The following is a 15,295-nucleotide window of genomic DNA, read 5'->3' on the forward strand; positions in this document are numbered from 1 at the left end:
TTATATATGAACAAACTAATGATGAAAAATGACTTCTTCGGGCATACTGAAGGCACCAAAAAAGTTTCAGCCGGATTAAAAAATACAAAAAAATAAAATTAAAGAAAAAAGACCGATTCCGTAGAGAACTGCTCTATAAACAAAGTTGACTTTATAGCTGTCGGCCACCATTGCTAGTACCAACCACTAGTGTCTTCCTTTTTTTATCTACAAGGACTTCGCCGCCCTGGGCTCCTAAGTGTATGAAAGTATGGCACGGAGCGACGGCGCCGAATACCCATATTTACACAAAGAATTTTAGAGCACCCTCCGCGGGACTCGAACCGGCGACCTCTGGATTGTGAGTCCAGTGCGCGGTCCGATTGATCCACACGGGCGGGACCACTGCTCTAACTGCTCTATAGGGTTAGTAAATTTTCACGATTTCGCGGACAGCGTGAAATTCATGAAATTCTACAATTTCCGCGAAATCCCGTGAAATTCTAGGATTTTCTGAAATCATTGGTAAACATTAAAAAAAAAACTAATATTTTATCCACAAATATTTTCAATGTAAATTTGACAACAAATAGTTTGCTTAAATCATCTTTTTTTATTTGAAGAAATAGTATTGTATTTCGATTATTTTAGCAATTTAAATTAAATCTGGCAAACCTGGACACTATTTGCCGTGGTTATAGCGCCACAACTCGCTCTTCAGATTTTTCGAGAAGTCATTTTTGGCTAAAAACGTACCTCAACTTTAGACAGCTGCTAAAATGACAGGATTTGTTCTAGGAACGAGATTTTCTCAGCAAGGTCATCCCTTGCACAACCCTTTTAACAGAATTTAGTTTCATTGAGAAGTACCTGAAGAATTTTAAAATTCGTAAAAAATACTTTGACCCAATCTCACTCCCCAGACCCAATGTCACCCCCACTGACGGTACAAAAAACTTTACGGTTGTTTAACAAAAGATTTTATAGGTTATTACAACATTTTTCACGTTCCGTGAAATTTCCGCGAAATGTTCTGTTTTCGAATAGTGGCCCCGTGAAAATTTAATTTTTTAGCGTGAAAAATCACTAAGCCTAAGTGTATGTTAAATATTTATACTTATTCTAAATAAATATAAAAAAAAATAATCAAATTTCCAACAACTTTTAACGTCATAAACTTTAACACATTAATTTTCTAGATAAATATTTTCAATTAAAATGGGCGTAATATATGATATAATGCTTCCAAAATAATGATTCGACTGATCAGACAATTTCACAAATGTTTCATTTTTTAACATTGAAAATTAAGCCATAAGTTACATGGGCATAAGAAAGCGGGGGATTGCTTGAGTAAGACTTGGAGGAGAAACTGAGGTAAAAACTTAAATTTTCCTGTTTTTTTCTTTTATCCGCTGTATCTTAGCCATCAGATGTCCAATCTTCAATGTTTCTTAGACGAAATTGTATACTTGTCGAAATAAAATTAAATAAATACAGAAAATGTTATTCATGTGTACTATAAAAAAAATACAATTTTTTAAGTTAAAATCAAACTTCAACCGGTCATCATCTCAAATACGGTGCACTTTGCCCAAAATGTCTGAAAAGTACTTTGCGATTGCAATAGTTCATAGAAAGATATTAACAAAAATTCGGTAAAATTTCAATTTCACTCAAAAACATTTTTTTTTCAAAAAACCCTTTTTGTGAAAAATTACAACATTGCCGAATACACCAAAACGATCGGAAGATTTCAGATATACGAACATTCAATTTTTGTTTGGACAGCTGCAAAGATTGCATGAAGACCTGTATGGGTGAACGAACCAATGGCACAAAATGGCTTCCTTAATCATAGAGAGTTTTAATGTTTGAACTTTTTCCCACCTGAAATTGAAATAAAGTATCATTAAGTTTTCACTTTTCACACGAACAGAGTGCACGCGTTTTTTTCACCAGAATCCGATTTGAAAATTACGCCGATTTTAGGAACATGAAGAAAACCAACAAAGTTTGATTCAAACAAAAAAAATGCACAGGATCGGCCTATTTCGTAGAGAATTGCTCGCTCTGTGTGATTCTCATGAATTTCGCAAAAAAAAACGAGATTTTTATATCAATTTGAATGTTTTTTTTTTCGATCAAAAGAAGCCATACATTTTTCCGGCCTGTTCAAACAAAATGGGCATGTGAATATTTGAAAATTTGTTTTATTGTTTGTGTTGTGTTCTGATCGAATTTTGACGTTTGGACCAGTTTCAAAAAACAATTTCAATAATTATTTTTTTTATTTTTTTTAGGAGAGACATACCATCTTGCATTATTCGTGAGGCTTGTGTAACATCTAAGGCTATTTGCACAAACATTTTGAACGAAAAAAATAGGACCACTTTCAAATTCGACTTTTGAATCTTACAATAACAAAAAATCCTGGAAAAAGCATTAATTTTATTTCAGCGCTTTTTTTTTAGAAAGCCCGTCAAATTTTTAACAACTTTTTCACTCCTACTGTACGGTTTTCTATTTTAAAGAGAAAACTGAAAAAATAAATAAAACTCTTTAATAAAAACTTTAGACAAAAATGCAGTTGTTTATTTTTAGACAACTTCCGTTCCGGAAAAATCTTGGCCGGTAAATGTCGTTTCCAAAAGAAATATCCTGCACGTGGCGTGAAACTAGATAAAGGCAAGCTGGCCGGAAATTGCACAAAGAAGCCACCGAAAGAAGCCAAACAACAAACAAATCTTATTGTTTCATCCAGCTCCAATATCACTGCAAAATTGATGAACCCCGGAAGAAAGTCCCAGCAGCAGTGTCCACCCAACCAAACAAAGACTCAAACAGATTTTGGATTGCAAGAAGAAGCTTCTCGTCGCTGTCGTGCTAACTCTTCCCCAAAATTCGATTTCACTCCTGAGATATTCAATAAAAACCGAAAAAAAACTCCGTGCATTGTTGTCGCTCTTCACATGAACGAAGTTTCAATCTTGTCGTGCTTACTTGACACACCCTGAAAATTGATGTAAATGCGACAACTTGCCAAGGCAATTTCAGGGCAGAACGCGTTTGACATACGTACTGTCTCGACTACCGTAAACAATTATAATTATAACACGGGACCTCGGCAACCAAATTCATTCAAACTTCGGGAAAACGCACAGAATGGTCAACCAAACAAAATGTGTTTGTTATTGTTTACATTGCGTGCTCTGGTTTTTGTTCATTCAAGGTCAAACATTGAAAATCGTTTTTCTCGAATCGACAAAAAGTGACATTCGACAAGATTGCACGACAGCGTCGATCTCACATTCGTACACAGAAAAAAATGACCCCCGACTCCACAAGCGGAAAACGGTTTTTTGGGTTATTTTAAGCATCTGTGCAAATTTTGAGCGAAATTGGTTGAGATTAACCCATTGATACCCGAGCCTGAAGCTGGAGAAAAAAAAGTTTTTCATACAAAAATGACTTTTTTAAATCGGTGATAACTTTTCAGGATCGAGTTTTACAGCTTTGAGATGTTCTTCAAAGATGTAGAGCATTAAATTTCGAATGAGAATCTCACTTTTGGGACTATTTAGATGGAAGAAGCGCGCCGTGCAGACCAAAACGTTAGAATGTTAGTTTTTCCATACATTTTTTTCGATTTTCCCCATACAAACTTCACCTTTGAGTATCAATGGGTAAACGTTGACCAATTTTGCTCATATTTGGCCCAGAGTCCTAAAATAGCCCAAGAAACAATATTCAGCTTGTAGAGCGAGGTTTTGAGAAAAACTCACATATTCTGGGCACCCTAGTACACACCCAGACGGTAATAACAAAGTTCATGCCATTTCAATAAAAAATACTGTTAAAATTATAGAAAGTTTTATGGAATCTTTTTGAACAATCCATTTTTGTATATGGATTTAAAAACAGTTTATGTTATCATAACAAAATTTGTTATTGGTCTGATATTGATGGTAAGCCAAAACAACTTTGGAATAACATATTTTGTTATGGAAGAATACCTCCAACTGTTATTGAGATGAACGGATTAGTTGCTATAATAACAAAAAATAATAACAAAGATTTGTTGGAAGAATGACTAAAAATGTTATTAGTTTGTTGTTACAATAACAATCCAAAAACACAAAATTCATAACGACGAATAACAAATCTTGTTATAAATAACATAAAATGTTATTGGCCTTGTATTTTCAAATATCAAAAAATGTTATTCCTAAGTTATTTCCGTCTGCTCGGGCATACATAAATCATACCGACCTGTTTGTGTTCCGCCGCTGAACGGCTCCTGGTACAGTCGACTCTGCCGGGTACGATTAAACATCTCTATCACAGCTTTTCTGCAAAAGTTAGAAGAAGAAAAAAATCCCGGAAAATTATATTGCCAATTTATATTCAAAAAGAAGTTGTGCGGGGTGAGGCGACGAACCTGAAGTTTTGTCCACTGATGCAGTACAGCACAAAGTTGATGCCAAAGTTGGTGATGAAAAACAGGTAGCAATAGTACTGGACCAGCACGGTCAGGTTAGACGGTTCCGTCTGGAGGGGTGGAAAAATAATTGGGTTAATATAACCCTTTCGAGCCTGAATTTTCAAAAAAAATATTTTTCAATCTAATGATGGGAAAATGATTCTTAAGACCATACGAAAATTATAGGCTAGTTTTGAAAATTTTCATTTTTGGGTCATATATGACCCATCAGGCTTGAAAGGGATAAAGGAAACATGAGTGAGAGTATAAATTGTCAAAAACAGGGTTACAAATTCAACCACATTCGAATGTATCTCAACAACCACATATCTCGAGCTCGTCAAGTCCCTTAATAAAGTGAAGGTATCTCTGCATCCCCTGGAGGAATTCTTCAAACAATGTCCAAAGTGGTGCAAAGAGCTTCGCCGGAAGCTGTTGTGGTGAGAGTGGGGCGAACAAGAAATGCACACTTTTATTCATTCCGACACATGACGTTGCATGTTTGCTGTGAGCAACACGGAAAACTGATTGTACACCAGAAAAAGGGGGGGGGAGGAAGAAAAAGCATTCACTCTGAGTGAGCACGGAAAATAAATGGACGCATAAATTTCCCCATTTCCATCTTGGTTTGCAAAACACTCTCGCGGGACTCCACGAGGGACTGACGGACGGTTGGCACAAAAAGTGCCCTTCTCGTGCAAAGCTCAGTCAGAAACCACGGATGATAAATGAATGCCAACAACAACGGGGGCGCATAACTTACAGCAGGGCCAGACCGACGTGATTGTTGAACCGGAAATGAGCAAAAAGTGCAAATTGTATGCAAGCGTATAACAAGCTTGCCCGGAAGTCCACGTGACAGGTACATTTACCGCGCCGGTTAACTGTAAGGCGCAACAGCAGTGGTCATTAGCACAGATTCTTGAAAGGGCATTATCGCCGCTTCATTACTGATGGGGTGGGCAAGGCGGCAAGATTTCAAATTTTAACTGTTTTTTCTTTCGAGGAACTACAACATGAATTCTAGAAATTCTTTATCAAAAGTAATCGTTTTTGGACAGATTATTGATTTATTTAATATGCTCGCTCTTTGTTTCCTCACTTAATTGAGGGGTTAGAATCGTGTTTACATTGTTTAAATATCTTTTGCACCAAGATTTTTGTAACAGACATTTTTATATCTTCAAAACTACGGGGGCTTTCGATATAATTTTGGATTCAATCCCTAATGTTTTTTTTCCTTTGGATGGCCCACCTCTTACGAGCAGATATCTTTCGATAAATCGTCGTTCGTGTTTTGGGATTCAACCCCTAATGTGCTGTCAACAGAAAGATTTAAACCAAAGTTTGACTATTTCTACAATTGTTGTTGGATTCCCAAGTAGCAAGTGAAACATCGCTTTTTTTGCTGAACAATTGCTGCAAAAGCGTTTTTATACGTTAATTATTGAACAAGTGTCATAAAATTTGGTCATTTGTTCTCATTTTGATCAAAAATCCAGTGTTCAACATGGTTGTGTAACACAAATGTCAAAAACGTTTGCCTAACTCCCTTCTGGATCTTAAAAGCAGGATGTTTTTAAACGGTTTTTAACCCGGTTCATAATCTCATATAAGAGTTCTTATGGCATGTTAAACAAACGTTCTCTATGCAAGTATGTCGTGCGCTGGTAAAACTAAATTAAACCACGCACATTTCTAACGGATTAAGAGATGTTCAACAACAGAAAAACGTGCGCTTTTTCCAGCGTTCAAGAGTTCTTAGGGACGTTGGGAAAACATAGTAAACGAGTTCAACAACCAGTTCGGAAATCTCTTGGCGAACAAAGTTTGCTACTTGGGTTGGGTCCGTAAGTTTGACAATTTTGGAATAAGAAAACAACAACTTCCTTGGTAACTGTGCACCCTTAAACATTTTTTTTGTTATCGATCGCAATATTGCGACTTGTCAAACAGGCCTGGGATTTAAATTTAAAAATTATTTATAATTATCAAAGCAAGCCAAGTTTGCTCGCTTGATTTTAAAGCCTAATCTACAATGGCAAATCGCAGAATGTTGCGTTTGTCACTTTCGCCCCTGTTTACTTCATAACTGCGATGTCAGACAGGGATCGCAGCAATCGATGGTTGATACTCTACCGACACCTGGATCAACTTTTTCAAATTCAAATAGTTTTTTTTTAATTCTTGTTGTCAAAAGTGCGATAGAATAATGTGGGAAAAAACAAGGTTACAGTGCAAGAGAAAAAAAACACCAATTTTTATATTTCAAAATATGTGTAACATTAAATATTTTTTTTTTAAATGCAATTCTAATTCAAAATTGAAAATGAAAAACATTGACATTGTGACCTTTCCTGTGACCAAAATCTGTAACATTTGAAGGAATACTCTGATCGATTTTGTATCTTCGGCAAAGTTGTATGTATCGATGAGGACTATTCAGAATACAATACACACACGGAATAAATAGCCAATTTTTAAATTAACTTTTTTCACAAAAAAATCAATTTCTCAAGGCACATATTTATTGTTTTTTTTTTAAATTGATATTGTAGATTGAGCTCATAGATGCTCATAGCATCTTCTCACGGTCATTGAAAACGGTCTTGGATAGGCCTAGGGGTGCCCAATTGGAGTAAAAAAGTTCAATTCAAAGAAATTTATTACTGACAAATATTATTGCGCATTTTGCACTTTACTAGAGTGTTGCGCAATTATTTTCATCACAGTATTTTTTCATCACAGTGATTTTTCTTCACAGTGATGACGAAGATATCCGTTAATATGGTAGGCTGTTTATGTTTATTTATTTATTTTTGGAAATTCAGAAACTGTTGGCTCGTCCAGCCCAAAGAAAGTTTTACGGACCGGCTAAGTAATTCAAGGGACGAAAGCTTGTTCCGGAATCGTGGTCTCCGGTGTCGGGATGCAGCGGTGTTGTGGAGGCTTACTATGGATCTTCGACTTTTTGCCGGATGGGTGGTGGACAACCAGCGGGCGTTGCTGGCTACGTTGCGGACAGGCGTCTTTAGTACCCGATGATCCTGCGCTGCCGAGAGAGGCCCCTTCATGGCAAGTACCCTGAGGTTTATCGTCATCTACGGTCCTCATATGGGGAGGCGACAGACAGCGGCGGAGGGAAGCTGCCCGGGATTCACGCTACCGATCAATACGAGATGTATGGACGAGATGGTTGCTCGGAGTTTCGCCGATGGAGAGGGTGATTTGTTACCCTTCGCTACCCTGGAGCTTGTCCGATGTATCATTGCCATTTAATACATGTAATCTTTTCTAATAAAGTCTTTTAAAAATATGTTTTTTCGGTTCTAGCGCCAATAGGGTAATATTATTTAACTGTTTTTACTGAAAAATGTAAAGGCTTCATTCGTCTTCGAAATATTGGTTTTAGCCAGAACTCTGTTAAATTTATATCCAATTCATGGTACCGTTTACGGACTCAGCGAACACATCTCGAGGTGGCCGATAGAATTATGCCCTCGAGCTCATTAGACAAAAAAATAACCTGTCAAAAAAAAAAAATCTCAAAAGATCCAACTACGAGAATCGAGCTTGGAACCTTTAACAGACCATGACAATGATTTACTGCCTCGGCTACCACAGCTTGGTGACTAGATTGTGGTCAGAAGTCGATGCATAACACTTGTTTTGTTTTGATGGTGTGATGGAAAATCAGTTTGCCAACTGTGATGAAAATTTTCCCGCAGCACTCTACTGCGGTGCAAAGTGCGCAAATTTGACAGTTTTCCGTCTTGCAAAGCAGTGTGATGAAAAAATCTAGGCCTAGCACGATTGACACAAAACTCTAGAAATTGCTGCAAGGCGCAATATCTATATTATATTTATTTTTCAATTGGGATGCTTCACCCAGCATTTTGTTGCATTTTTTAATCTCTTTCAGATACATTTTGAATTTTGAAATTAAATTGAATTTTGCCGAAGTTATAGCTTTTTTAAGATTTTTGACGTTTTTGAAGCTTCAAACTTTGTGTCCCGACTTACCCCACTTCCCGTTGACCTAGAGTGCTCATATTTTGGCCAGATGCTAGTTATATATGTACAAACAACCCCTAAAAATGTCAGGCAGATTGCTGAGGTCGATGCGAGATGGGTATGCTTTTCTCGTGGACTCGCTCTTAATCACTACTCCAACAAAAAAAAATTACACTCCAGCCAAATTTTATCATGTTGACAAAATATTTCTTTTTCTAGATTTTTATTATATAGATCATCCCTAGTTCATCCTGGATTGTGAGACATTTGACATTTGTAATCCCGCATCTGACCCGCCGCCTATTTTGGCAGTCGTTGGACCCAGGGTCATTTCCAACGACCGAGTTCAGTTAGGAACTGATCGTACAATGTGTTTTAGGGGAAAAAACTGCAACTTTTGAGCCATAGTGAACTTTGCCGCCGATTGTTTTTTTCAAACTCTGTTTTGCCTTCCTCACTGAGGTAAGGCTATAATCCTGCTCTAAAAATTAACATTTGAACAGCTCGTACCGTGTATTCATGTATACCTATCGAACCTATCGACGCCACATATCAGACGGCGACCACGTGGAGAGGCATCGATTGCATTATTAACACAAAATCATCATTTTACGTTATTTAGAAAAGTTGAAATTCTTCCAGCAACATCAATAATTATAGTTTTATTACTTTAAAGAATATTTCTGAGCCAAAACTTGAGTGTATGCTCTGCCACGTGGTCGCCGTCTGATATGTGGCGTCGTGGTTTACACAAAGCCGTCATAGCATACTAAGGAAATGCGATGCTTTTGAAGGGTGAATTGTTGATGTTGTCCCCTGACCTGTAGGATCGATTGAAAGAAAAGCACAAAAATCCCATAGTAATTTCCATGTAAATTTCAACTCGCTGGAGACAGGCCAACCAAATGGGCTGATTCCGTGATCTGAGAACTTTTTGTTTTGGTTGAAACACCCTATTACATAACGACTCAGAATCGAAAACTGAGCAAATGTGTGTGTGTGTATGTATGTATGTGACCAACAAAATATCTCATGCGCTGGCTGAACCGATTTAACTCCAACCAGTTTCATTCGATTCGAGTGTTATACAGTTTGAAGTTTCGATCAGTAGTTCAAAAGTACTTAAAAATGTGTTTTCTCATATATCTGGATGTTGGATTAGTAGCCAGATATTGACTCAAATACCATCATGTTACAAATCTTTGGAAAGATAATCGAGAGCCATTGAATCTAAAACATTGAAGATCTGGCAACCCTGTCTCATGTTATGACGTCTCACTTATCTATTTGTAAACAATGTCCAGGTACCGGGGTCCGGTGGTTTAGTGGTTAGCGTGGTAGCCTCCAAACCCCAGTATGGCCTGGGTTCAATCCCAGACGGACCCGGTGGCATTTTTCGAGACGAGATTTGCCTGACCATGCCTTCTATCAGATGGGGAAGTAAAACGTCAGTCCATTAGCGTAAAAGAGGTTTTGAGTGACTCACCACACATAACCTTCGGACGCCTAGAAATGAGCAGAAACTTGCAACAGAGCCCACAAAAGACCCGGGGGTCGTTAAAGTGGATTGCTTTGCTTTTGTCCAGGTACCGAAAATGACCTAATAAAAATAATTCTATGAAAAAAAAAAACAATGCCCGGTTCCATCATCCAGCTTATGCTTGGATAGATAATCGAGAGCCCTTTCAAACGAGTCTAAAATTTCGAAATTCTAGCAACCTTGTCTCAAGTTATGATGTACTTTCCAAAGAATGAATAATTATTTATGTAATGTGATGTGATTTTCAATAAGTAGTGAGGAAGGCACCAACCACACAGGTGGATTTAGTTAGTTTTTATTCAGATAGTGCAGACAGTGCTTCTAAGGCTGCACCAATCGTTCTGGTCACAGAAAAATTTCGCCATTAATTTAAGAGCGAGTCCACGAGCAAAGCATACCCATTAGTGTGGTTCATGGCCCCTTGGAAATGCAAAAATGTCAGCTAGACCGTTGCATTGTTGATAAAATCATTGTTCTATGTCTACAGAAGCTCTCCTGAAATTTTCAGCCAATTTGGTTCAGGATTCATTGAAGCTCTTTAGCATTTAAGTTTGTATGCGATTTTCATAGAGAATCTTCACCTTTTTACATTTTCTGACCGCAAAAATCATCTACTGAACCAAAATGTCTGAAACCTTAGATATATATCAAAAATAATATGGGTAACAATTTTCTAGAACACCCCAAGTTGATCTAAGCCGAACTGACTTAGTTACAAGTGGATTAAGTGAAGGTGTCGATGTTGTATTTTCCAAAGGGCCTCTTTCGCCAAATTTTCACCTGATGGCTCACTTTGATCGATGGCAAATCGTTTGACAACTTGTTTGTTGTTGATGTCAGAAAAAAATGGAATGAGGTTTTCAACGTCTGTAGAACTATTTAATTAGCTTTCCTCCGTCTTTTTCAGGTTCCAGCTGAATATGAGTTCTTGGCCAGCATTGTGCAACACTTGGACTAGACCGTGAAACACGACAGATTCAAGGATATTTGTTCAGCAGCTTAATTGGGCCTTCTGTTTAGTGAGGAAGGTGGTGTGTATCGTCTCAAGCTGAACCGATGATCGCGCTCCGGCGATGTACGGGCCGCTAGAGGCCGCTTCCACGCTTCCGTTTCCACCCACTGGGTGGGGGAAAAGCGGAGGGCCTGCGATCTACGCCACCTTAGCAGTATTTTTCTGCATTATTTTGTGCCGGATGTTCTTAGGGACGGCCAGCAGGCGTTACTGACTTTGCATATTCCCTCCTTGTCAAATCGACAGACCAATCTTCTGCTGACCCGGGAATGTCGAAATGGGTGCCCCTTTACGATGGTGGTCAGCCGACTGAGAATTTTAATCCTTAACGGCTATGAGCCAACGCGGATAGGTCATTATAAGACGTGGACAAATGGCGGGATGGGACTCATACTGGTTAGGCTGACCAATCCGGGCGCACGTACGCTAACAGAATCGCCTGGTCCCGCACTTCCATGTGAAGTCTATTGGCTACCTGCACTATAACGTGCGTGAACTGTCCACTTGGACCGCGCCTTTCATCATGAAGCCAAAAGGCTTCTTGTCAGATGGCAGTTTAATGTTCACATAACTTTATAACATTTCCTTCCGTACGCGCTCCTTGGTCAACTTTGATGCTCTGCATGGCAGAGATTGACTAGATTTAAGATGTGTGATGTGAAGATGTGTGGATCATCAAGATCCCAAGTACCATGAGCAGACGAGTCGTACAATTGTCCCTACCTCGACATCAACTCCCTCGATCGTAGATGGCCCGAAGACCGTTCATGACCAAGATGATGATCACGATGTTATCCCTTATCAGTGGTCGTGATGGTCTCCCTTCGCTACCTCCTACGATCATCCGTACTCGAGTTCGCGTATTGTTCTAATTGTTCTGAGCTGACCAGAGCGAAACAGTGATAGGGATATAGTCCTGCGATTCTGTTAGCGTACGTGCGCCCGGATTGGTCAGCCTAACCAGTATGAGTCCCATCCCGCCATTTGTCCACGTCTTATAATGACCTATCCGCGTTGGCTCATAGCCGTTAAGGATTAAAATTCTCAGTCGGCTGACCACCATCGTAAAGGGGCACCCATTTCGACATTCCCGGGTCAGCAGAAGATTGGTCTGTCGATTTGACAAGGAGGGAATATGCAAAGTCAGTAACGCCTGCTGGCCGTCCCTAAGAACATCCGGCACAAAATAATGCAGAAAAATACTGCTAAGGTGGCGTAGATCGCAGGCCCTCCGCTTTTCCCCACCCAGTGGGTGGAAACGGAAGCGTGGAAGCGGCCTCTAGCGGCCCGTACATCGCCGGAGCGCGATCATCGGTTCAGCTTGAGACGATACACACCACCTTCCTCACTAAACAGAAGGCCCAATTAAGCTGCTGAACAAATATCCTTGAATCTGTCGTGTTTCACGGTCTAGTCCAAGTGTTGCACAATGCTGGCCAAGAACTCATATTCAGCTGGAACCTGAAAAAGACGGAGGAAAGCTAATTAAATAGTTCTACAGACGTTGAAAACCTCATTCCATTTTTTTCTGACATCAACAACAAACAAGTTGTCAAACGATTTGCCATCGATCAAAGTGAGCCATCAGGTGAAAATTTGGCGAAAGAGGCCCTTGGAAAATACAACATCGACACCTTCACTTAATCCACTTGTAACTAAGTCAGTTCGGCTTAGATCAACTTGGGGTGTTCTAGAAAATTGTTACCCATATTATTTTTGATATATATCTAAGGTTTCAGACATTTTGGTTCAGTAGATGATTTTGCGGTCAGAAAATGTAAAAGGTGAAGATTCTCTATGAAAATCGCATACAAACTTAAATGCTAAAGAGCTTCAATGAATCCTGAACCAAATTGGCTGAAAATTTCAGGAGAGCTTCTGTAGACATAGAACAATGATTTTATCAACAATGCAACGGTCTAGCTGACATTTTTGCATTTCCAAGGGGCCATGAACCACACTAATACCCATCTCGCATCGACCTCACAAATCTGCCTGAAATTTTCAGGGGTTGTTTGTACATATAAAACTAGCATCTGGCCAAAATATGAGCACTCTAGGTCAACGGGAAGTGGGGCAAATCGGGACACAAAGTTTGAAGGTTCAAAAACGTCAAAAATCTTAAAGAGGCTATAACTTTGGCAAAATTCTATTTAATTTTAAAATTCAAAATGCATCTGAAAGGGCTTAAAAAATGCAACAAAATGCAGGGTAGAGCATCCCAATTGGTTAAATCTAAAGGGCGTTATTGGCAGCTGCAGCTTGTAGGGGACATCTGGGACTACCATCTGGGACTGAGATTTCTTTGGGTAAGGCAGTTTAACATATTAAATAGACACTTTTACTTTTAGTGAATTTTTTTGGCTGTAAATTTTTGCTCGGGAGACCCCTTAGATCCCATTTTCTGGTGATAATTTTATCATATTCGTGTTCCTGAGACAATTTCACAATAGAAACATGCATAAAAATGTTTTTTTTCATCCATTTTAACACTTTAAAAATGAAAGTTAAAAAAAATCTTCGATTCACATTTATTGAAAATCAAGTTCGTTTCCAAGGATACTAGATGACACCAGAAAAAAGCAGCTCCTTATTTTTTTTTAACTTTATTTGAGTTTGAAAATTATGCTATTTTTTCACTAAAATGCCAATAACTCCCTTTAAATTTAACCGAATGGGGTGTTTTTCCCTGCATTTTGTTGCATTTTTAAGCCCTTTCAGATGCATTTTGAATTTTGAAATTATATTGAATTTTGCCAAAGTTACAGCCTTTTTAAGATTTTTGACGTTTTTGAACCTTCAAACTTTGTCCCGATTTGCCCCATTTCCCGTTGATCTGGAGTGCTCATATTTTGGCCAGATGCTAGTTTTATATGTATAAACAACCCCTTAAAAATTTCAGGCAGATTGGTGAGGTCCAAACGACGTCCCATACAAAGGGGTATGCCCTGTTCGTGGACTCGCTCTTAATTCTAAGTTAAGCTTCTGTACTTCATGACGACTTTTTACCACAACTGGAGCAACCTTTTCTTTCCTACTCCCGAAAAACTTTCAGTGCTTTTTCATTAAGAGGCAGTATTTGTAAATATTGCTCGGTTTGTTCTAGAGGTCGTATCGAGGTGCTCCGATTTGAATGAAACTTTCAGCGTTTGTTTGTCTATACATGAGATGAACTCATGCCAAATATGAGCCCTCTATGACAAAGACGAAAACGACAAAGAGAAGTGGGGTAAAACGGGCTTGGAAGTTTGAGGTCGAAAAAACCTAAAAAATATTAAAATTGCTCGCATTTCCGTAAAACTTCATCAATTCCAACTCTCTTAGATGCATTCGAACGGTCTTTTGAATCACTTCAAAATGTGCCATAGACATCCAGAATTGGTTCGAATTTTTCTCTTAGCTGTTGCAAATTACTGTCAAAAATGGATTTTTTTAAAACCTTAATTTCTTTTTGCAACAGCCTCCAACACCCATACTCACATAGGTCAAAAGATAGGTAATTTCATGCACTATAAGCCTACGGTGTTAACTTTTTGGCCAATCGCAGTTTTTCTCATAGTTTTTCGATTTTTCTAGAACAAACATTTTACAACGTTACTTTTTGCCCTGCAGGCCAAGAAGACGGCACTTTTTGGTATCAATTTTGTCATATTCGGAATCCTCGGACAATTTCACGTAAGTTAGAAGTATTGGAGTTGTAAATTTGATTGGAAAAATTGCCCTTTAGAATGAATTAAAATATTTTTTAACAATTTGTTGGATTAGGGGTAAAACAAGTTTTGGCCTACTTGATACAGCATTTGACGTACTGATCATAGGGTAAATAAAATCTATTTCTTTTTTCAAAAATGTTTTATTTAATTATTTTTTAAGTCAAATTTACAACTCCAATACTTCTAACTTACGTGAAATTGTCCGAGGATTCCGAATATGACAAAATTGATACCAAAAAGTGCCGTCTTCTTGGCCTGCAGGGCAAAAAGTAACGTTGTAAAATGTTTGTTCTAGAAAAATCGAAAAACTATGAGAAAAACTGCGATTGGCCAAAAAGTTAATACCGTAGGCTTATATCTTTTGACCTATGGGAGTATGGGTGTTGGAGACTGTTGCAAAAAGATGGTAAGGTTTTAAAAAAATCAATTTTTGATAGTAATTTGCAAAAGCTAAGAGAAAAAGTCGAACCAATCCTGGATGTCTATGGCACATTTTGAAGTGCTTCAAAAGACCGTTCGAATGCATCTAAGAGAGTTGGAATTGATGGAGTTTT

At 38.3% G+C, this 15,295-nt stretch overlaps 1 protein-coding gene across 1 annotated transcript in view; it reads right to left on the reverse strand.

The window, feature by feature from the left end:
- LOC6031921 (growth hormone secretagogue receptor type 1) overlaps positions 1 to 15,295 on the reverse strand; it is a 61,796-nt gene that overhangs the window by 3,401 nt on the left and 43,100 nt on the right. The window contains exons 6-7 of the mRNA XM_038258702.1: positions 4,421 to 4,530; positions 4,252 to 4,331 (exon numbers count right to left, since the gene is read on the reverse strand). Coding sequence (XP_038114630.1) covers positions 4,252 to 4,331; positions 4,421 to 4,530 — 190 coding nt within the window. The remainder of the gene's footprint in view (positions 1 to 4,251; positions 4,332 to 4,420; positions 4,531 to 15,295) is intronic.

This window comes from Culex quinquefasciatus, chromosome 3 (genome assembly GCF_015732765.1).
Source record: "Culex quinquefasciatus strain JHB chromosome 3, VPISU_Cqui_1.0_pri_paternal, whole genome shotgun sequence".
NCBI classification, from domain to species: Eukaryota; Metazoa; Arthropoda; class Insecta; order Diptera; family Culicidae; genus Culex; species Culex quinquefasciatus.